A 22,562-nucleotide genomic window follows, 5' to 3' on the forward strand; every position below is an offset into this window, starting at 1 on the left:
CAATCACATTGCGAGGGAAATTTAAGCTGGGCCTCCTTCTGTGAATTATGGAAATCAAAACATTGTTAATTTTACGAAAACTTTTTACGATATCGAAACATTTTTATTTATGATTAATTTGAAGTACCAGTTTAAAAACTTTTCTCATAAACGTGAAACCTTCTGATATATATATTTTGTCTGGTAAGTTATAATTTGTTTGATTTTTGACTTCTGATATTACACCAATGAAAATCAAAACGTGCTATTACTTTTCCTTATCATTTTGTTTTACTGTTTTATGTATTTCAAGTGCTTCTCTTCTTTTAAGTTAAGTTTTTAAGTTTAAGTGCTTCTTTTAAGTTAAATTTTAAAGCTTTGCTTTGTCCTATTATTACTATAAAATCAATGTTACTTGAGATTTGTTTTTATTAGAGGTCTGTTTATGTTACAACCTGCCTATTTTGGTTCAATGTTGTCTATTCTTCTAGAAAAAAAAAACATGAATTATCATTTTATGGTAATTCAAGGTGTTTTTTTTTCTTTCTAGAAAACCATTTTATCAATTTTAAATTTTCTCCCTATTTATTGTCAGGGCTTGTTGATTTAAATCAAATGATCTTTTTAAAAAAATCATTAAAATCAACTGATTTTTATATATATATTGATTTGATAAGTTGAAAAAAAGTGTTTTAAATTATTGATACTTTTGTTATTTTTTTTCTTAGTTTTAAAATTTTATTTTAAATGAAATGCTGCATTAATTTATTTTAGCTAATGAAATTACTTTCTTTCTTGGTGTGATGAATTCCAGCTCTTTTGAAATTACATTTACAAAAATCTTTTGGTTATTGAAATTGAAAGTACAGATTAAAGTAAACATTCAATGTTGTTTTAATATGAACTTGCATATCTGTAGAAAATAATTAATAAACATGAATTTTTTTCACCAAAAAAAAAAGAAAATAATTGAAATTTTATCTTTTGATTGAAAAAGCATGGAATTAAAATCTACATAATATTTTGTTGGTTGAAAATTTATATTTCTAAAGCTGAGTTTATATTAAAAAGAAATAACCCAAAATTAAAAAAAAAAAAATGCAAGGAAAAAAACCATGCCAAAAATTAAAAAAAAAAAAATGCTGACGAATTCAGATATTTTTGTCATGATATAGCGTCATTTCCCCCCTTCAAAGTCCATTTAAAGCAGTAGGGTTGTTAACTGGTTACAGGGTGCATGTTTACATTATCTTTGACATGATCAGATTTTCTATAAAGAAATTTTGTGAAAAAAATTCCAATGAGTACATAGATTCTTAAAAAAAAATTTCCGCTTAACTTACCTGTTTTGATATAGGATTAAAAAATGAATATTTTACTATAAAAATAAATAGATTAAATATTTATTTTTTGATGATTGACTACATTTATAAACGCAATCGCAACCTGTTGCATTTATTTTGTCATTTTAAAAATCAAGAGAAGAAAAAAAAGGAAATCACAATTTTAAATTAAAATTATGGTTTGCTAATTGAAACTTTGTTTTAATAGTTAAAGTATTCTTCGAATTCTCTATTTCATCTAGTCTTTAAATTTCAATAATGCATTTGTTTCAAAATAGTTGCTATGCATTTAAAGCTATGTACTATAATGAAAAATTGTTTTAAGTAGTTAGATCTTCTGAAATATTGTTATAATATAGTTTTAATATTAATTTAATTTTAATTCAACATTTATAAAGTTTTTTTAATTATAAATCAAAGTTCTTACAGTGTAGCTCAATAAAAAAAAATCTGATTTTTTTTTTACTTTTTTAAAAAATAATAAAAAAAATCACAAACCCTGTTTATTGTATGCTTCTCAAATTTGATAATGCTAATTTCATTGACTAATTAATTTGTACTACCAAAGTTATGTTTTGTTTATTGATAAACATATTTTTGTTTATGAGAATTAAAAATGAAGGACAGGATAAAACAATTTGTCATAATTTAAGAACTTTGAGTTTCGAGAATCAGATGTGGAATTTTTTGAAGTAATTAATAATAGTTGAAACAAGCAGTGATCTACACCAGTAGAGAGTCTCTAATCACTTTTATATACAAACTTAAATTAACTGGAATTTGTTTTGTGAAATCTGTTGATTTAAATCAATTGAAAATCAGTTTAAACTAAACATTTATGATGTTCTTTTAAATCAACAGATGGAGATAATTCTGTGGCTTGAATTATTGCGCCAAATTGATTTTGAAGTGGTAAAATTTGACGAAAAAAAAGCATGTCGATGTCTTTCCGTTCGTGGGCTAGGGGTTATACCCTTTGACTTGGTCCCTTTCTGTGATGTTTTTTTTTTTTAGTTTCTCCTAGGCCACTGCTCGGAATTTGCCATGACTTGGTGACATTCTGCCACAGATCATGATACAGAAATATCCTCTTCTAGGGAATTGCTATGAGTTAAACCTTTTGAGTTGGTCCCCATCTGAAATTTTTTTTTCTTGTTTTTCTGCGGGTTGATGCCTACAAGTTGAATAGATTCTGCTACTAATCACAATACAGAAAAGAAAAAACAAATTTCTAACAGAATTTGAAAAATAGAAATTCTTTGAAATGTTGTGCTGTGTTAATAAATTTAAATTAGGGAAATATTTGTTTTACTTTACACTTGAAGAAATTGGTTATTCAAGTGAAATTTATTTTAATACTATAAATAACAGAGTTCTGAGTCCCTAGGAAAAAAAAAAGGTCAGGTTGCTTCGTATCCTCACAAAAAAGTAATCTACATATTCTTATCATTCGCTTTTTTCTTCAAAGTTATTGAATCTTGCAAATTTCATGTATAAGTAGCATCATTTTATGTACTTGATATGTAATAATTCTAAGGTTTAATTCAGAATTTATGGATAATAATAACATTTTAGACATTTAAATCATGACATTTTAAAACTCATGAGGAAATCTATAGAATAATTGCCAAAAAAAAAATCAAAATATCATCAGGATTTACAATACACTTGACTTTTATTTATATATGGTCCATATGAAGTATTCTCATATTCCGCCTATGTTTATTATTTATAATCATTTAAGTCTTGTCAATCTCACTTTCAGGAATTGTTACTACAAATAGTTCCATGTGGGTTTTTATCCTACTATTTTTTACAGCCTAAGGCTGTAAAAAATAGTTCGAAATTTCGAACACACAGTTCTAAATTTGCAGAGTTGCACAGTTCGAAATTTTCATGTTTAAAGGCTGTCAGTCTTTAAGCATGAAAATTTCGAACTGTGCATTTTAGAATTAAATTCATGTGCTCAAATATCAACTATTTTTTTTGGCAGTTATTGCTACTGATTTTTAATAATTTTTTAATATTCCAATATTTATAATAAACGTATTGGTGCACAACCTGCAGCCCGCCGACTGGTGTAGTGCAGCCTGCGGGTGCTTCTGAACAGAATGTGAATTTTTAATCACTTTTTGAATCATCACTTTTGCACTAGGAACATTATGTTACTTTTCTAGATAGCAAAGAATAAATATTTGCCCTTTTTGTTGCATCATCACTTTTGCACTAGAATCATAATGTTGCTTTTCTAGATAGCAATGAGTCATTATTTGCTCTTTTTGTTGCAGCCCCCATAATAAATTCTGGATAGAGTCTGAAACAAAGTTCAAGTCGAGTTTTATGTATCTTTGTGAAATCGCTGTAAGTTTGGTCATTATTAAATAAAATAAAAAGTTGGTAGAGAAGCTTGCTAAAACGACAAATTTATAACACATCAAAATTGAACTTTAAATTACCCAAGAATTTAATGATTATTTTGACAACTTTTACGTAAATAAAATAATAATAATAAACTGTTAAAAGAATTCACTATGACCCATTATTGCTTCATACATTTTGCTAAAAATTAGATTTATGAAATTAATTTCATAAAGCAAGCAGTCTCACTTTTTTGAATCTGCTATCTTCATTATTTGACTAATTATTATAGTGCATCATTATTTTACTATATTCTGGGTGTTTCAAACAATTTCACCAAAGTGAAAGGTCGAAGCAGAGATTTCGGCGTTAGTTGCATATATATCAGTAATACTATAGATGGTGCTAAAATAAGGTGCATAGCGTTTTTAAAAAGCGCTTAAAGATACTTATTTTTGATTTGCAGGTTTTAAAGTTCTTAAAGACGCTTTTTTTATTCAGGGTTTGTAAAAAGTGCTTTATTTTCCATCTTTTAAAAAGGGATTTTTTTTATCTGCTGTGTTTATTGTCGTTTTAAATTACAAAAAATGCATGATTTTCCAAATTCTCTCTGCAATATTTATCAGAAACTAGATATTTTATCATGATTATGTAAAGTTTGTGAAAATATTTTAGAATTTTATTGATTTTGTGTTCATAAATTAGGAACTTTATGCGATAGAAATTTTTTTTTATTACTGCACACATCCTTATTATGATTTTGTTTTTGGAAAAAGATTAAAAATATTTTTTGAGTGCTTAAAAAGTACTTAAATAGTGCTTATATTTTGTTCAAATCTGGCATACCCTGTAAGAGCTTTTGTCTCGATTGCATCGATGCTTGCTACATGGATTAGCACACCCTCTCTGTTTGTGATCTCATGAACTTCTATGTGATTTTGGCTAGATCTCCTGGAAGCATTCTGTATAGGTATACATATAATTTTTAATTAAGAAAAAAAGGTTTTACTTTGTTTTATGATTATTTTAAAAGTGTTTGTTTTAATATGACAATTAATTTTTAGTGTAGTTTTTTTTATGACGTATCTAATATTTTATGGAAATATTAGAAAAATTCACAATCTTCTGTTTCAAATTGAACTTTTTGACAAAAATAATTTACCTAGGGTAATGAAAACAAGACCTTGGCAATAACTCTTAGATTGACCCCTGTTCGAAATTTATAATATAAATTTTTTCTTTACAAAAGTATTTAGATTAGTTACTTGATTGTTAGACCACTTGTATTACTTCTAGTTTCTTTACTATCCTAGGAAGATTTTAGTCTTGATTCTCTTGTTTGTTACAATTAGTTTAAGGATTCTAATTTCTGGATATTAACCATGACTATGTTTTTTTCGTTAGACAAAGCAGAATCTTAAAGAAATGGAAGCTCTACCGGATAGAGATGAGTTAAATTTTCCTGTTTCATTAAGTGATGCTATTAAAACAGAGGATGAAGCCAGTAGTGATCATATCCATCTTGCAGCATCATCATTCTTGCCAGAACCAAATAAAACCTATGCAGCCTGTGAAAAAGACACTGATACTGAGAAATTTCGCCAAGGTCTTAAATATCATGATATGGAAAGCTATGTGTCACAAAGAGACCACAAAATAGGTGTTGGTCTTTTTAATACCGATGAAATTGAAGATTTGCCACCAAGACACAAAAAGAAGGTTGCTTCTGCTTATGAGAAATTAAGAACATATGAATTATATTTACTAAAGAAGTCTAAGGCTAATGATCCTAATATACTACCTCCCCCAGATTTATTTAGTCATGAGACTGATCATGATAATGTTTGTTTACTAACTAAATCAACAGAAAATTTAAATACTGAGTCTGATTTAGTGTTTGATTGTAATGCTCCTCCAGGTAAACCCCAAAATAAACTAAGACAATATGATAAAGGCAATAAATCTTACATTCAAGAAAGCTTAAATGAAACCCTAGTGAACTTAGACTCAAATAATGTTATGAATAAAGAATTTTCAAGCAATTCATCAAATACTTCTGTATCTACATTAAGCAACAAAAATTTTAATAGTATGTATGGCAAAAAAGAGCAATTTTCAATGAGCCATACTCCACAAAAGAAGAGATATATCCGCTCGCAACTTGCTAACTGTTCTCAATATGGCAGGGAAATTGATAGAATTAATTCTAGAGAAGAAAAAAGAATTGATGCCTCAAAAATGCCACAAGTTAAAGATATAGGATTTTTCTTACATATCACAGTATCTGAGAATTCTAAAAAATTAGATATGTGGAAGTTATTTTTCAGTAATCATTTAAGGTCCATAAACTTTGATGTCTTTAGGTGTTGTGATTTTGCTGAATCTTTTATTCTTCAGTTTGATACTAATGAAGATGCTTCAAAAGCTCATTGGCAACTCTATAAATTAAAACATAGGAACAAGGATATTTCTAAACTTCATATTAACTCACTGAGTTCAGTGAAGAAACATCTGATGAGACCTTGTTTGTGTGAGAATGTCTTAATTGAGCAATGTGATAAGTATTTTGATGAATTCGCCTGTAAATATATTTCTACTCATAAAGCTAAAATGGATACAATTATAGATGAATTAAATTCGTTAAAATTTCAGAAGTCTGGTAACACCCCCAACGAGGCATATTTAAGTTTAAAAGATGCTTTTGATACTCTCAGAGCTATGGAGACAGTTTTTAAAAATTATGTTAGAAAAGCTAAAGACTTGGCAAGTCAGTGTTCTGTGTCAGAGTCAGGATCTACTGAATTGAAAAAACTTAAGTTAAATTTTAGTAGAGAGTGTAATTCTTTTGAAAGAGGCTTACCAATATATTCTCAAAAAGACATCATTCTCAATGCCATTAAAAACTATCCTGTATCTGTTATTGTTGCCGAAACTGGGTCAGGAAAAAGCACTCAGTTGACTCAATACCTCCTGCAAACTTCATTTGCCGATAATGGTTCTATTATTTGCACTCAACCACGAAAAATAGCTGCAGTCAGCATTGCTAAATTTGTATGTACTCAGGTAGGATCTTCAGTAGGAAAAGAAGTGGGATATGATGTTGGAATTGAAAAGAAGTTTGACGAATCAACTAAGATTATTTATATGACTGATTACGCTTTATTGAGAAAGTGTTTGCGAAATAGAAATCTGAAAAGAGTATCGTGTGTCATTATCGATGAAGCCCATGAGCGAACTCTTTATACGGATTTATTGCTTGGTTTGTTGAAGCAGTGTTTAGGGTATAGGCAAGATTTGAGAATCATTATAACATCAGCGACTATAAATCCATCCGTATTTGTTAAGTATTTAAATCTTCCAGATGGTGCAGTTATAAATGTGCCTGGACGTGCTTACCCTGTTGAAATAATTTGGTCAGAACATAATGTAAATAAAGAAAATATGTATATAAAGGAATGTGTCAAAACAGCTGTTAGGGTGCACCAAAGAGAATCGAAAGGGGATATTCTTGTATTTTTGTCATCACCAGCAGAAACTGATGAAGCTATTTTATTGTTTGAAGAAATGTGTCCTGATAAAAATATGCTAGAGCTAATGAGTTTACATGGCAAGTCTGATATAAAAGATCAAATGCTTGTTTTTGAAACTAGTACTAATGATAGACGTAGAATAATTTTTGCTACTAACGCTGCTGAGACTTCATTAACTATTCCTGGAATTAAATACGTAATTGATAGTGGAATGGCTAAAGAGATGATCTTTTACCCAGAAAAAAATAAAAGTTGCTTGATGCCAACTTTAATTAATAAAAGCTCTGCTGAACAGCGAAAAGGTAGAGCTGGACGCACTCAACCCGGAGTCTGTTATCGTTTATACTCTAAAAAAGATTTTGAAAATATGCCTGAACGAGCTCTCCCAGAGTTGCTGAAAACAGATTTACTTAATGCATTATTGAAAGTTTATGAATTTGGTATTAAACCCAGTAGTTTCGATTTTGTGGAATCTCCATCAAAAGAAGCCATAACAAGATCAATCAATTCATTAGAGGTTTTGGAATTGATTGAAAAGAATGAATTAACAGAATTAGGAAAACAAGTTGTTCAGCTTTCTATAGAACCTAGACTTGCTAAATTTATTCTATTAGGTGTAAAATTTGGCATGGGTCATGAGGCTGCTATAATTGCGGCTCTAGTTTCTGAAGCAGGAAGGATATTTTTGAGATTTAATGACAACAAAGAAACATCTGATCGAAAGAAAAGAAACTTTTGCCAAGAAAGTGGTGATCTATGTACTTTTTTAGAAATTTATAAAACATGGCTGGAAGTGTCCCAAACAGATCGATTTAACTGGTGTGTTTCAAACTGTGTAAGCTTCAAAGCATTAAGCTCTGCTCGCAAGACGGTCAAAGAAATTTTATTCACTCTGCGACAAGACCTCGGTATTAAAGTATCCAGTCAATATAATAACTTATCTTTTAAAAATAATTTTGAAACAATTCTTTTTAGCAGTTTTATTGAAAATTTATGTATATATTCAGGGCATGCTTCCTTTGGGTATCGGTCTCCCAACATCAATGAATCGTTATTTATTCATCCATCCTCGTCATTGAAATACCTCAGAACAGTACCTCCTAAATTCCTTGTATATACAGTTTTTATGGAAACTTCAAAGAATTATATCCTTGATGTAACACCCTTAAAAGAAGAAACAGTTAACGAGGCATTTTTGAAAGGTAATTATACTGTTGAAAATCTAAAACAGCTACAAATTCCACCCATAACTTTGGGACCTTTTGGAGAAAAAATTCTGTCTCATTGCATTTTAGGTGAAGGAGGCTCTGTAATTAATAATATTGAGTATCTGTTAAAAAAATTAACTGAAATTAGAAATCTTAGAATTGACATTTGTAGAGACAAAGGATTGATTATTGTTCACGTTGTGGAAAAATTTCATCAAATAGTGTCTAATTTTATTCAAGATATAGTGAATGAGGAAAGGGAGAAAATGGTACAAGAGACTGATGTCATCAAGATGGATGAAGGATTTTATTACTATTGTTTATCGACAGGTGGATTGATTCATGATATAGTAATGCCTGGAGAATTTCGTGAGATCACGATTGAGCCCATCGACCAAAGATCGATAAGTGAGTTAGAATCTATTTTGAGGCAATTTGGTCCAATACAGACTCTTGAGAAAAAAAACTTAAAATATAAACATAGTATTAATGTGACTTATTTAACTGTTTCTGATGCCCAAAATGCTCTCAAATGTTTAAATAAAAAAAATGTCAAAGGTGTTAGGGTTCAAAATATTGTTCCAAAAGTCAATAAATCTTCTAAGCCTTTATATAAACTCAAGTTTAAATGGCCTCGTTTGCTTGCGAAAGGTACTGGTTCCATATTTTTCTCCTCTGCTGAGGATCGTGTGTTGGTTTCTGGAAAATTATCTACCAAATCTTTGTATGTTGATAGCAATCATATCAATGTGACACCCTCTCAAAATGATCTCTGTCTTAACTTGAAAAATATACCTCAATCAGCAAACGAAAGATTGCTTCAAGAAAAAATATCTGAAGCACTTCCCGATTTCTTAAGGGAACTTGTAAAAGGTGTTGAAATATATCGACGGGACTCTTTAGCTGTTTCAGAAAATGATATTGTTAAAATTAAAGAGCAGCTGCATCAGAGCCTGAGTAGGTTCACTCCTCCGAACAAAGTTGCTGTTAACGTTGTGTACCCAACATCTACTTCCAAAAATTATGAAGCATTTGCTTATTTTGAGTGCTATGAGGATGGAAGAACTGCATTTCAGCAATTGAAAGGTAGGCTCAAGCTTAACAACATTCAAGTTGATATTTTGGAGATATTGCAGTCACAGGTTGAATGCAAGGAGCATGTATATAATTTTCTGCGGAGGGATATACAAAGTGTTATCACAAAACAGGAAGGAAAGGTTAATGTAACAAAGTTGTCTGACTCTCTTGAAGATAAAGTTGCTATTGAATTTTCTTGCGGAAGTATTGAAAAACTTAAAACCATAAATAACAAGATTTTAAGTCTGGTGTGTGCCCGTAAAGTAGAATGCAGCCGTAACAAAAAATATTTTTATCTCTTCACTGATAGTGGTAAGAAAAAATTAGATGAAATCCAAGCTCGGACAAAAACTCTCATCGAATGTGATTCTGATAGCAAAATTGTTTTTATATATGGTCAAAGTGAAATGCGTTATAAGGCTGAAGCAGAAATTCATTCGTTCATTGAAACAGCAAAGTTACTCAAGACAAAGATCTTTGATCTGAAAAGCTCGCAGATACCGCCAGGCTTTTTGAAAAAACTTTATTCTAGATATGGATTTGATTTGTATGGCCTAATCACGAAATTTGATTTAAAAACAGCGAACATTGATATGAAATTTGGTAATCTTACAGTTGAAGGTGAATTTCGCAACATTAATAAAGTAAGTTATTTTTTTTATCCTCACTTGTTTCTCACGTATCTGTATGGTATTATTTTAGATGTTACATATATATTTTACATTGTTTTAGAAAAATTTTGTTACTAGTGGTTCCAAACACACACACAAAAAAAGAATTTAATGTAAAAATAGGCAATTTTTACAAGGTTTAGTTATTTTAAATTTTGAGTTAGTTTTTTAATTATTAAATTTTTGTTGATTTAATTTTTTTGTGCTTTATATATAACATAGAAAAAAATTATGTTTTCTTGCAATCACTTCCTTTTTTTGAATAAAACCCAAATGAACTTTTTTAAAAGTATTTGCTGGAATAGTTGAGTGCATAGTGGAAAATGCTAAGCATGCATAATAAAAAAGTCATCTTTGAACTTACAAGAATTTTTATTAAAGAAGAAAATTTATATAACTAAACTTACGAGAGTATTTTGCTCTCCATAACATGAGGTGACTAAAGTCACTCCATACAGTCATAAAAATTTAATTTTGATTTGTCTTATATAATATATACTACAAGCATATTTAATATTCAATCAAAAAACATTTGCACAATGAGGGGGAAAGAAAACGTAATACACCCAAAATTAATATGTAAATTTTGTCTTTAAATTATTTTAAATGTACAAAATAAAACTTGAAAAGAAATAAAATCTCAAAGAAAGAAAAAACACCATTTTGAATCAATTTAGTCTTTCTCCCTCTTTCAGTGGTTTTTCAAACTTTTGATTTCATACTCGCCGTTCTTCTTACTCCAACCTTGTTCTTTGAAATTTGTAGTCAGTCAGTACAGTATTAAAGTTTGTTATGCCTCTCTTTTCAATCAAACTCAGTTATTTAATTGCAAAAGCTTACCAAAAATTACCATTTTAATTCTATTTGGTAAATAATATAGAGATGATTGTGCTGCGGAAAAAATCCGCTAACCACGATCCAGAAGTTTCTGGAAATCCAAGGTTCAGAAGTTTTAAGAAATCATTGATCACATATTTGTATTAAAAATCTTGTATATTTTATTTAAAAAATATTTGAACTAGAATTTTAAAATGCAACTTCGATAAACATAAACAGCTATCTCTTATATAATTATCTATCTTAATTTTTTAATATCAAATTTTAAGGTTGAAGAGCATTTAGAAGATATTTGTGCCAAGCTTTATACAAGGAATCCAAAGAAAGCAGATGATGATGTTGGATGTGGTATGTGTGCTATATGTCTAGATCCTGTAAACATTGATTATTATAGACTTGAAAACTGTGGTCATTCCTTCTGCAAATCCTGTCTAATTTTACAACTAAAAAGCAAGATTATTCCTGTTACTTGTGCTCAAGAGGTATATTCTGTTTCTGATTTTTCACAAATTTGTAAGATTCATGTAATTTCAAAATTCAGACAAATTGTTTTTCTTAGACTAGTATGAGTTTGGACAGTTTTAAACAGTTTTTATAATTTGACAGTTATCTTTCTGAAAATGTGTTTTAACCATTAATCCTACGGTCTTGTTTTATTAGATACACAATAACTTATAGGAATTTCCTGAAATATTTTAAATTATGTAATTATGCAATTTATAAACAACTAAATTCAGTATGTTTTCTTTCTTCCAAATTTTATTTAACAAATTTTTTAAAAAAAAAAAAGCTATTACAATTTTTTAATTACTAGTAATTATTATTATTTTTTTTTAAATGAATGATTGTATTGAATTTATAATAGGTCATGTTATGATTATAAAATATCACCTTTCTGGGAGATGATTTTGTATTTGACTGTACTTTGGAAGGATTTTACCAACTATAGTAAATAAAAATCTGTATTTAGATTATTTGTGAAAATAAAATCAAAATTACAAAAGGTACATTAAACTTTCCTTTCTTTATCCACACATTTTTGATGGTTGAGTTTCATCATAAGGGAAAAGAGCATCTTCAAGAATAAAAAAAAAATTCATTTGGATTTGTAAAGAGTTGAGTAGAAATGCATTATTCAAGGGTAATTTGTGTAGTGGAGAAAAAACTCAGAATTATCAGTTTTTATTCTTTTTCGACAATAATTTTACACTAGCCAAGGAAAAAGAGATAGTATGATACCTATAACAGAGTGAGACAAACCATTGTGATCGTTGGTGGATTTTGTCTTAAGATGGATATTTGAACATCAAAAGATTGGGTGTATGCTTATATATTTTTAAACAAATTACATTTAACAAGTTGAGACTGTTATAAGTTGAAATTCTGTCAGTTTTTAGTAAATTATTTTGTAATTGATGCTGATCAATTAATTCAAAGTACTCATTCATATCATTTGGATACGTAATCTCTTTCCAAGTAAGCCAAACAAAAAAACTATGAAACTGTTCCTGGCATTTACTCTTATAATTAATCTAATAAAAGAAAAGGTAAATTTCCAGTAAGTTTTATTACTATTAAATTGTACTAGTAAGATATTTGGATGCCAAAAATAAATATGACTATGGAGAAACAAACATATTTATTAAATAAAAACAGCACAATAAGGAATATAAATGTAACAAAATATGAGGAAAAAAGTCATTAGCACAGCACCATCTATTGATATTAATTTTAAGTAATGAATTTTGTCCATTATTTAACAAGTGCCTGGCAATTTATTATTCAAGCAGGACATCTAAAAATCTTTGATTTTTGTAAAATTTAAAATATCACATCTAAGATGTCATTGCTGCTGAGTTGTATAAAGAAACTCTTAAGTATTTTTGAAGTGTTAATTGAATATTCATACAAAAAGGTCAAAAACTTGATAATATTACGCTTTTAATACTTTATTTTTTTCTATTTCAGGCAATCTTATGCCAAGATATTCATGTATTGATATCCAGTCCAGGCTTTCAGTGCTACAGGACATGGATGACCACTGTTGTCTTTTAAAACCTTTGATAAAATCTCTTCAAGCATAGTCATACCTAACACGTACATATTGATCAAGTTTTTTTTTTCCTTCCACATTAGAGTTAAAAAAAAAATTGCTTTTAGAACCTAAAATAACTTTGTCCGATAATGGATTTGCATATATTTAAGTCCCATTTGAAGTATCAAAAACTTTTGAGTTCATCAGTAATTGATATTTAAAAGATAGCGTAACTTAAACATACAGGAGACATGCAACTTTTTCTAATTATCTTAGAATGCAACTGTGTTAAAAATGGGCGCATTTAGAAAAATTATGTTTTTAAATAGGATTTGATGCCCATCATGTAGGGTGCATTTTTAATTGCTCATTTGTTTTTGTTGATTTTACGAAAAAATTTAGAAAAATTATGTTTTTAAATAGGATTTGATGCCTATCATGTAGGGTGCATTTTAAATTGCTCATTTGTTTTTGTTGATTTTACGAAAAAATTTAGAAAAATTTTGTTTTTAATTAGGATTTGATGCCCATCATGTAGGGTGCATTTTAAATTGCTCATTTGTTNATACCCTTGTCATGTCAAAAACCACTTTTTGACGTCAAAAACCCAACCCTGTGATAAATATAAAGTCTTATAAAATTCCTGAAAGCCAGCCTATAAAAGAATGTGAATAATTCAGAAAATAAAACGAAAATGATTGAATGAATAAATTAATTAAAAAATAATGAGAAACATATCCTTTTTTTAAAAAAAAAACTAGTATACATTTTACTCAGTAAATTGTAATTAGTATTGTATGTATAAAAAAAATTGGTATATTTGGTTGTGAAAATGTTACTGAAAGTTAGATATGGAGTCCTAAAAATTTTATTTTTACTAAGAATCACTCTAATTGATGTTTAACTTGATGCTTGCTAAAAAAGGATTATTATTTTAATAAAATGTGCTACTATAATATGCAAAACGACAAATTATACTGCAATCATATTTGGATAACAAATCAATCATATTTGTATGAGAATTTCTCAAATGAATCATCAATTTGCAAACAATGTCGATCTCTACATGATTAAATTGCATGAATTTTTAAATATAACTGTGACATTGCATAGGTTAAAAATAAGGCTTAAAAATGTCAGCACGAAGACCGAATGGAATATATGTCATCCCTCACTTTATAAATAGATACTTAGTTAGATGTTTTAATTTTTCTTCCTGTAAACTAAATGTTAAAATCTATTTTCTTTGAAGATGTTTTATAAGGAAATTTTTTTATTCTAATTATATTAATAAAGAATTTTTTTTATACTTTTTGAAGGATTTATAGCTGCTACTAATTAAAATTTCATATTAATTGTATATTTTTCTTTACAGAATTGTGGACAACCATTTTTCCTTATTGACATCAATAAAATTTTGTCTCTTGAGAATGAAAAGCTTAGACGAGAATTTCAAAATGCAGCTCTTCAACATCATGTCAGTACTCATGCTGGTCAGATCAGCTATTGTCACACCCCAGGCTGCCGTGCTGTCTATCGAGTTTCCAAGAAAAGTGATATTATTTACCATTGCCCTGCTTGTTTAAATGACATCTGTGCATAGTAAGTTTTTTATTATATTTAAGGACCAATTCATTCATGTGTTTTAAGTTAATTATCTTTATACCAATATGAAAATTTAGCATTCAAAATTAATGTGAATTTTAGTTTTCTCTGAGGAATTAGGCGAAATCTTTTGAAAACTATGATAGAAGGCCTAAGTTTCTAATTTTATTTTTCATATTTTGCCATTTTTAAAATTATTATTTTTTTTTTTTAAAAAAATAAAATAGCATACAAAGCATTGACTAAAGCAGGGTTCCTACACGGTCAGGAAAACCTGCAAAAGTCAGGCTATTCTAAAATTAAGCTGAGAAGTCAGGATTTTTTCTTACGTATTCATAAAGTTAGGAAAATAAAAAAAACTATAGTTCATTCAAAGACTGACAGGCAAAAATAAAGTTTCAAGGAAAAATTCTGCAATTCAAAATATGTAATTTCTTCATAATAACATTCCTCTTTCCCTGGTAGAACCTATCCTGTTAGTAATTTTCCTCCTGTGTATCCAATGATAGGGAATTTTTGATAGGGTTGCTAGGTTTATTATTGCTCTTTGTGTGAATAGCTGGTTTACAAACAATAGTAGCTGAAACAACAGCTGAAAAATCAAAAAAGGAATTTTTACTGTTTTGTGATGCTGCCAGAAAAAAAAGAAGAGCAAAAGAGTTTCTTAGATTTTAATCCACAGCAAAAGAATGTCGAAATATTTGCACGGAGAAAAAAAATGTGAAAATTTGTGGGAGGTAATAAAAATTGTTCTTATCCTCTCTCATGATAAAGCAACAGTCGAAGGGGGGTTTTCAATCAATAAAAGCTTATTGGTTGAAAACCTAAAAAAAGACTATTATTTTACAAAGGCGTGTGTATGATTATGTTTCATTTATAAATAGAATAAAAAACATAGACATTAATGAAAAAATGCTAGATGCTGTAAAAGGATCTAGAACAAGATGGAGACANAAATCACGTAGAAAAGCGGAAATGACTGTTTAAAAAAAATCATTTATATTTACTATAAAATCGGCTTAAAGAAACAGCGTTAAACGTACATTTACTAAAGAATCTGTTAAAATTGATTGTGTCAAAACGTGATGACTTAAAAGTGCGATTAAAAATTGCCATTTTTTAAATTTTTTTAAATGTGTTTAGAAGCTTTCGCGGGCCGCATTTGGCCCGCGGGCCGCAGGTTGTGCACCCCTATTCTAGTATGTTTTAAGAGTAAATATTATTTGAGGATACTGATACATGTCTCGCAGATTTGATTAATCCTTTATATCCTGACGACACTCATGCATTTGGTTCCACTTAACATTAAATAAAATAATATTTCCATAATCCAACAGATTTTCTTGATCTTTTTATTTAAATAGTTTTCGTATCTAACTACAAAAACACACTAAAAGTTTAATCTAATCATGATAATTAAAAATATGTTTCACAAGTTTTCTGAGAATATAATTTGGGATATAAAGTGCTATTACGCAATTCCCCTTTAAAATATAAGTATTTATCCTATTCAATCTATGATACTTATGACTAAGTAGTAAAAGGTCAGGAAAAACCTGCAGAAGTCAGGATATTGTTTTCTCAAAATAGTGTAGGAACCCTGTTGTATTTCCATGATGCTGAGTGTTCCGATATGCTGAGTGTTCCGATGTGCAATATCAAATTGGTAAGATTGCCTTGAACGTAGGTGAAATTTTCTTATTGATTTTGTGCAATCCATTCGCGTCAATTTTGTGCTCTAAGAAATCATTTCATTTCAGAAAAATTTGCGGTTAGATAAATTTAATTTTAATCCATGTTCTTTAAATTTGTTTGAACATTTTTTCTAATGCAATTCTTTTTTTGTACACGTGTGACAAAATGTGAGAAAAGACTTGTGTATGTTTTGCTTATTTTATGGGGAGTGCAGGTTTGTGTTAGTTATTTGTGTAATCCATTCAACATATTTTATAACAACACTTTTATTACAAATAATGCATCAAGCAAATTAGGAATGTGACCGAATGATTGACTGCTATCAATCAGAACTTACACAACCTCTGGAAGCCATTTCTTATCAACGTAATTACGCATCACCGACCGCCATCGGTCTGCATAAAAGGGTATTACTTACTATTATTCCTGCACTAAAATTTGTTACATCAGTATTTAGGCAAATAGTGTTAGAGGATGCACTAAGTACCAGAACTTTTTTACAGTATGCAACTATATTCATAGTTTTCGGCAACTATTTTCATGCTTTAGGCTATTAAAAGCTATTATTTTGTTCATTTTTTTCTCTGGCAACCCTGCATCACCGATCATTTACTGTAGCAGAAATGCCAACTTGCTCCGGACAGCAAATATATATTTTAAAGTGGTAGTTTATAAATTGTGATTCTTGGTTTAATAAATTCAATTTTGTAGACGTTTATTCACCACTATTTCTAAATAATTCATAGGCTTATATAATTCGCCACTTTATAGTACTTAAGCCATGCTATACCTTTTAAAAAGCAAGCAAAAATAGTAAAATATTTGCAAAATTTACTTTGTAGTTATTTGCCGTTTTTTAAAATTATTTTGGCGTGTTTGGAGCAGTTGGCATCTCTGCTGTAGGTGTAAAAGTATAATACTTACTATTATTCATACACTACATTCTTCTTTTCCTATCTGGAAAGAAAAGCATGACACAAGTTAACCTAGCTGAAGAAACTTCAAAAGCACGAGTGTCATTAAATCCCGGTTTTACTGTATTAATAAAAAATAATTTTCAATATTTTTTTTCAGGTTTCAGAAAAAACATTTCAAAATTATTTTGGTCAAAATAAAAAATGTGCTTCTATTGTATATGAACTAATGAATTTTTTATAAGCATGATCATGAACTCACTGTATATATTTGCGATTTTTAAACATTAGTGATTTCTGTTATGATTATTTTACTAATATAACAATTCAATACATTTATATGCATGTCTATTTACAGTTGTCAAACATTCTCCCATAAGGGCATGGACTGTGATATTTTCCAGAATTCAAAAGAGGATGAAGACTATTCCTTAAAAGTAAGTTATTTGCAATTAATTTTATCTTAATATCCTTTCACTGATAATACTTTGATTTCCATCTCAATCAAAAATATTTATGGAATTTTTTATAAATGCTTATCTTTTTTATAATTTATTCAATAGATCGTTATTGAAAAAAAAAATTCTTTATATTTTGCTACCTTTTCTTTATTGGCATTTTACATAGATAAGTTCATAAATTATAGATTATTGATGTATATAAATATGAAAATTCCTGGTTTACCTCTGTAACTCTTTCACAGTACTCTAGGCTTTCATGGAACATCTTTTGGGAACCATTTGTTGTATATAAAAATTAAGAGTTTTCTATTTATACCCATTTGCATGTCTGACATTGTTATCCAGGCATGTGAAGGTAGTATTCCCTATGTATTTTTGTGCTTAAAATCGGATAAGACAAAAAACAGAGACACTGAAGCTGACAACTTAAAAGTTATCGAAGAAGATTTTATGTTTTTAAATACAGTTTTATACCTATTTACACACCTGACAATTGATTCATTGACATGTAAGGCATTTTTTCTTGTGTATTTTTTGTTTTCCCCCTCAAAAAAAATTTAAAGCTCTAGTAGTTTTTATTCTTGGATTAATATAAATCAATATTTTAATCTCTAAACATAAAAGTTAGATCAATATCTTTAACCATAAAATTTTTGTAAACAATTATTCCTATTGACTTAACTTGAATTTTATTAGATTCAGCATAAAAACAAAATACATGAGACTCTATGCATCAGTTGTATAGATGGCAATTACAGTCATATAAATCAGTATTAGTCTAAACTAGTATAAACCAGCATAAAACTGCACCTTTTATTCATAAAACATTCGTAACTCCTGAAATATTAGTACTATTAATGTGAAAAATTTTTTTAATTCAGCTTTTAAAATACATTATAAACAATAACTTGATTGTCTAGATAACATTTTAGTTATGGACTTCGTTAAGAGCCATTTTGAACTAAAATCTATAAATAAAAGACATGGCATATTATTATATTCAGGGTATCTGCGCGCCTGGAAAGTCATGACTTTTGGTATTGAACAAAATTTGTCATGAAATGTCGTGATTTTAACTATTTTTTTTAAAAAAAAATCATGGAAAGAATTATTATTGTTATTAATTTTTTTATTTTATAAATTTAAAATTCTAGCTGAAGCAAGCCAGTCATTGGCAAAATTTTTTAATTCCGAAATGAGAACAGAAAAATCAGGAGTATTTTTTTTCCTTTCTGATGAACAAGAAAAGTATCTTTAGAATATAATTCTGCACAAAAAAAGAAGAAAAAATTATTTGCTCAGCTATTTTATTGCTTCAACTCTTTCTTTACTCTGTTTTTTAAATTTAAAATCAATAAATATGAAGATGCAGAGTATTACAGTATTGGTTATACCTATCATTTCAATGAATGTTATTATAATGCTTTTTAAATTTATTATTATGTTTTTGTCGGAGAAAATAGTAACTTCGTTAAGTCATGAAAAGTTGTTGGAATTAGTCATGGAAAGTCAACTCTTTCTTTTCTCTGTTTTTTAAAATTAAAATCAATAAATATGAAGATGCAGAGTATTACAGTATTGATTATACCTATCATTTCAATGAATGTTATTATAATGCTTTTTAAATTTAGTATTCTGTCTTTGTCGGAGAAAATAGTAACTTCGTTAAGTCATGAAAAGTTGTTGGAATTAGTCATGGAAAGTCATGAATTTGAAAATCTAAAATGTAGCAGATACCCTGTATATTAAAGAATTTGTTTTTATTTATTTGCATCAAATATTTGCTTTAATACCTCCAATTTTTGCCAGTACTGATGATTTCTGACACAAAATGATTATCCTTTTCTTTTTTAGTAAATTAAAGTACAATAGATTGGTGGCTTCCAAAATCAAATTTTTTAATTTGTAATAAAGTGTTGCATGATAGAAATTTTTCATTACTCTTCCTGAATTCATAATCAACAATTGGTTTCTAAACTATTGGCTTTTCGTTTATATAGCCGCTTATCGGCTATATCATACCTGCCAACTCTTCCGGATTTTCCGGAAGATTTTATTTTCATATATAAAGTAGTAGTAAATATATACTATTTTTTCTTTTATAAATTTAACTTTTAAATGATTTTGATCACCAATATTCTCACAAAAATTAAGCACATATATCAATATGCGTTACTATCATGGTTGTCAACTTAAGTTTTCTCAAATACAACGTATTTGTTTGCTTAAAATTGAAGTTTTAATTCCATTTTAATACCACTGGGAAAAATTATAATGGAAAGGATTAAAAGTTGGCAGGTATGCTATATATATGGCTATTGGTTTCTTGGTTCTTTGCTAGTGTTACATTTCAATAAGACACTTCTCCAAATATTAATTCAAATATAAGCTTTTACCATTCTTATAAACGGATAAAATTGAGGATAAGTTTTCCTGGCTTCATAATATCAGTTTTTCTTACAATGAAATTGACGCATCTCTTAGAAATCTAGAGATAGTAAATATAAGTGGTGCTTAGCACGATTCTGGGAAATAGAAACTTTTAAGTATTTAGAAATCATTGATATTTTTGAACGTCTGGATGCAGACATGTTTTTCAAAGCATTTGCATTTCACACTTTGTTGGGGATATCTCTCCTTACTTTTTTATAAATTTAAAATGCTTTAATTAATAATTTTTTATGTTTTTTATTAAGTCATAATGTTTTATTTTTGAGTTGAATGTTTTTAAGAATAGGGAACAGTCAACAAAATCTTTTTAATATACAATAAAAGTAAGACTTTTATTAATGTATACTTATAAATAAAATCATTTCAAATCTTTATTAAAATTAATGAAAAAGTTTTCCCCTTTTCCCCTGTTTTTCAAAATGGAGCTGAAAATATGTCTTCCTAGTTAAATAATGTAATTATGAATATATTGTAATAAAATAAATTATTATTATTAATAAAAATTCGTAGAATAAGACTTTTATTGCTGATAATTTCTCAAATCTTTACTTTCATTATAAATTCTTATTGCAGTGTTTACAAATAGAACCAAAAGATGCGACTCTCTTGCAATATTTCTATGATGAGATAAATAAAAATATTCCATTCACTCTCCTTGAAATATGACTGTAACCTTTACTATTTGGTTTAATTTTAAGTAATTAAATATGAGAATTTCTTTCATAAAGTTCTCTTAATTCTAGTTACACTAATATGTATTTTTTTTCTAAACAGGTATGGATGAAAAATAATAAATCATGTAAACAGTGTCCCAACTGTAAAATGATCATTGAGAAAACTGAAGGTTGTAATCACATGAAATGTTTCAATTGTAAAAGCCACTTATGTTGGTTATGTTTGGAAATATTTAAGTCTGGTGCTCTTGTGTATGATCATTTACCTTTCTGTCCGAAAAACCAGACTAGTTAAGGTGCCTCCTAACATTTAGGATAACTATGTTGCAAATTATAATTTTCTGTCTAAGAATAATTTTTAACAAAATATCATAAAAGATATTGTTTTCTGTGATATACCTAAGTTATTAAATTGTGATCTACTTAGTTTTTTTTTTACAAGTTTGATTGGTTGTTAAGCGTTTCTTTTTATTTCACTTGTGATTTTTACGACTTATATTGCATTTAAATTTTTTCTCCCAAACAAATTGCTTCTGACATAATAGTGAACAATAATCATTATTTGTTTAAATTATTTATCTTTAGAATGGTACCACCTTTTTGTATGTATATATGTACTATTGGGCTTATTATTTTGCTATTTTTTCACATTAAAATTACAGATTATTAAAATATTTTTAGCTATTTTCTGTAAAGTGTAAATACTAGATTTTATTTTCAGTTTTAAAGGAATTAAAATTATTTTTGTTAAAGAAAAAACATTATAAAATAGATTTTAAAAAAATTATTTGATCATATAATTTTATATATCCAATTAAAAACTTTGTTTTAGTTTTAAGAAAAAACTTAAATTAAAAAATGTATATGAATAACAATAATATTTCCTTATGTTTTTGTATAATGTTTGTTTTTTCAAAATAAAGTATTTTTACTCATCAAAAATGTCTTTATATCAGTTTTATTCTTTAAATAATTTAATTAGTGTAAATTTGGAAGGTAAAGTAAAAAAACAATAGCTAAAAGTAAATAACATGGAAGCTTTTATTCTTGTTCTGCTACTTAATGGTTTTCTTCTGGACAATGATAGTAAAGTTTTTCTACAGCATTAAAAGAACTGGCAGTATCCATATTTTTAGGTCACTTTTTCTGTATTATGTTCAAGCTCGAAAAATTTGCTAGTTACTTAAAAATTTGATTTCTATGTCAATTGCTATTTAAAAAAAGTATTTGCATAAAGGAAATCTGGAAGTTAACATACAGAAGGTGTCAAGACATGGCAATTAGAGAATCAAATTTTTTTTAATTTAAATTAATTTAGGATAAACATAATTTTCCATAATATTGAGCAAAATACATAGATTCTGTAGCTTTTATTTCTATTCCTCCAATTTATTATTTTTTTGAAAGGTAAATCTCTATTTTTGCTTATTAAGCATCAAATTTATGATAAATAGTTCGATAAAAAAATTTTTTTACACATTAAATAAGCATTTTTATTTTTATGAAATGACGTGTGAAGTTTTATATGTATTCTTTTTTTTTTTAAATAAACTAGTTTAATTTTTGAAAAGAAAAGTTAATGCCTATAAAACATCTCTAATAAAGTGAATATTTTGATTAAATAGTCTAGAGGCGTTTTGTGGCATACTTTATCATTTTTTAGATTATTCAGAGGAATAAAAAACTTAACATGTAATTGTTACATGATTACTAAATTTTTATAT

The 22,562-nt window shown here is 28.0% G+C and overlaps 1 protein-coding gene across 5 annotated transcripts; it reads left to right on the plus strand.

Moving 5' to 3' along the window:
- The first annotated feature begins 5 nt into the window (after positions 1-5).
- On the plus strand, positions 6-21,780 carry LOC107452983 (uncharacterized). Of its 5 annotated transcripts, none has more exons than XR_011636959.1 (8): positions 50-183; positions 3,611-3,683; positions 5,085-10,139; positions 11,273-11,485; positions 12,972-13,100; positions 14,414-14,640; positions 17,611-17,689; positions 20,939-21,780. XR_011636959.1 is itself a non-coding variant. In XM_071182072.1 (7 exons), exons 2-7 carry the CDS (start codon positions 3,663-3,665, stop codon positions 21,131-21,133), a joined length of 5,790 nt encoding a protein of 1,929 aa, XP_071038173.1. In that variant the 5' UTR covers positions 50-183; positions 3,611-3,662; the 3' UTR covers positions 21,134-21,780. The 5 variants fall into 5 exon arrangements, 3 of the variants coding, with proteins under 3 accessions (XP_071038174.1, XP_071038173.1, XP_071038175.1); XR_011636960.1 differs by having other exon boundaries at positions 11,273-11,351; XM_071182072.1 differs by lacking the exon at positions 12,972-13,100.
- Positions 21,781-22,562: the final 782 nt, after the last annotated feature.

Source organism: Parasteatoda tepidariorum, chromosome 6 (genome assembly GCF_043381705.1).
Source record: "Parasteatoda tepidariorum isolate YZ-2023 chromosome 6, CAS_Ptep_4.0, whole genome shotgun sequence".
In the NCBI taxonomy this organism is placed as follows: domain Eukaryota; kingdom Metazoa; phylum Arthropoda; class Arachnida; order Araneae; family Theridiidae; genus Parasteatoda; species Parasteatoda tepidariorum.

Coding starts and splice junctions, on each gene's coding strand:
- LOC107452983 (XM_071182072.1), top strand. CDS start 3,663: ATGTATCTTTGTGAAATCGCT. Junction 10,140..11,272: donor AATTTCGCAACATTAATAAA/GTAAGTTATTTT, acceptor TCAAATTTTAAG/GTTGAAGAGCATTTAGAAGA. Junction 11,486..14,413: donor CTGTTACTTGTGCTCAAGAG/GTATATTCTGTT, acceptor TTTTCTTTACAG/AATTGTGGACAACCATTTTT.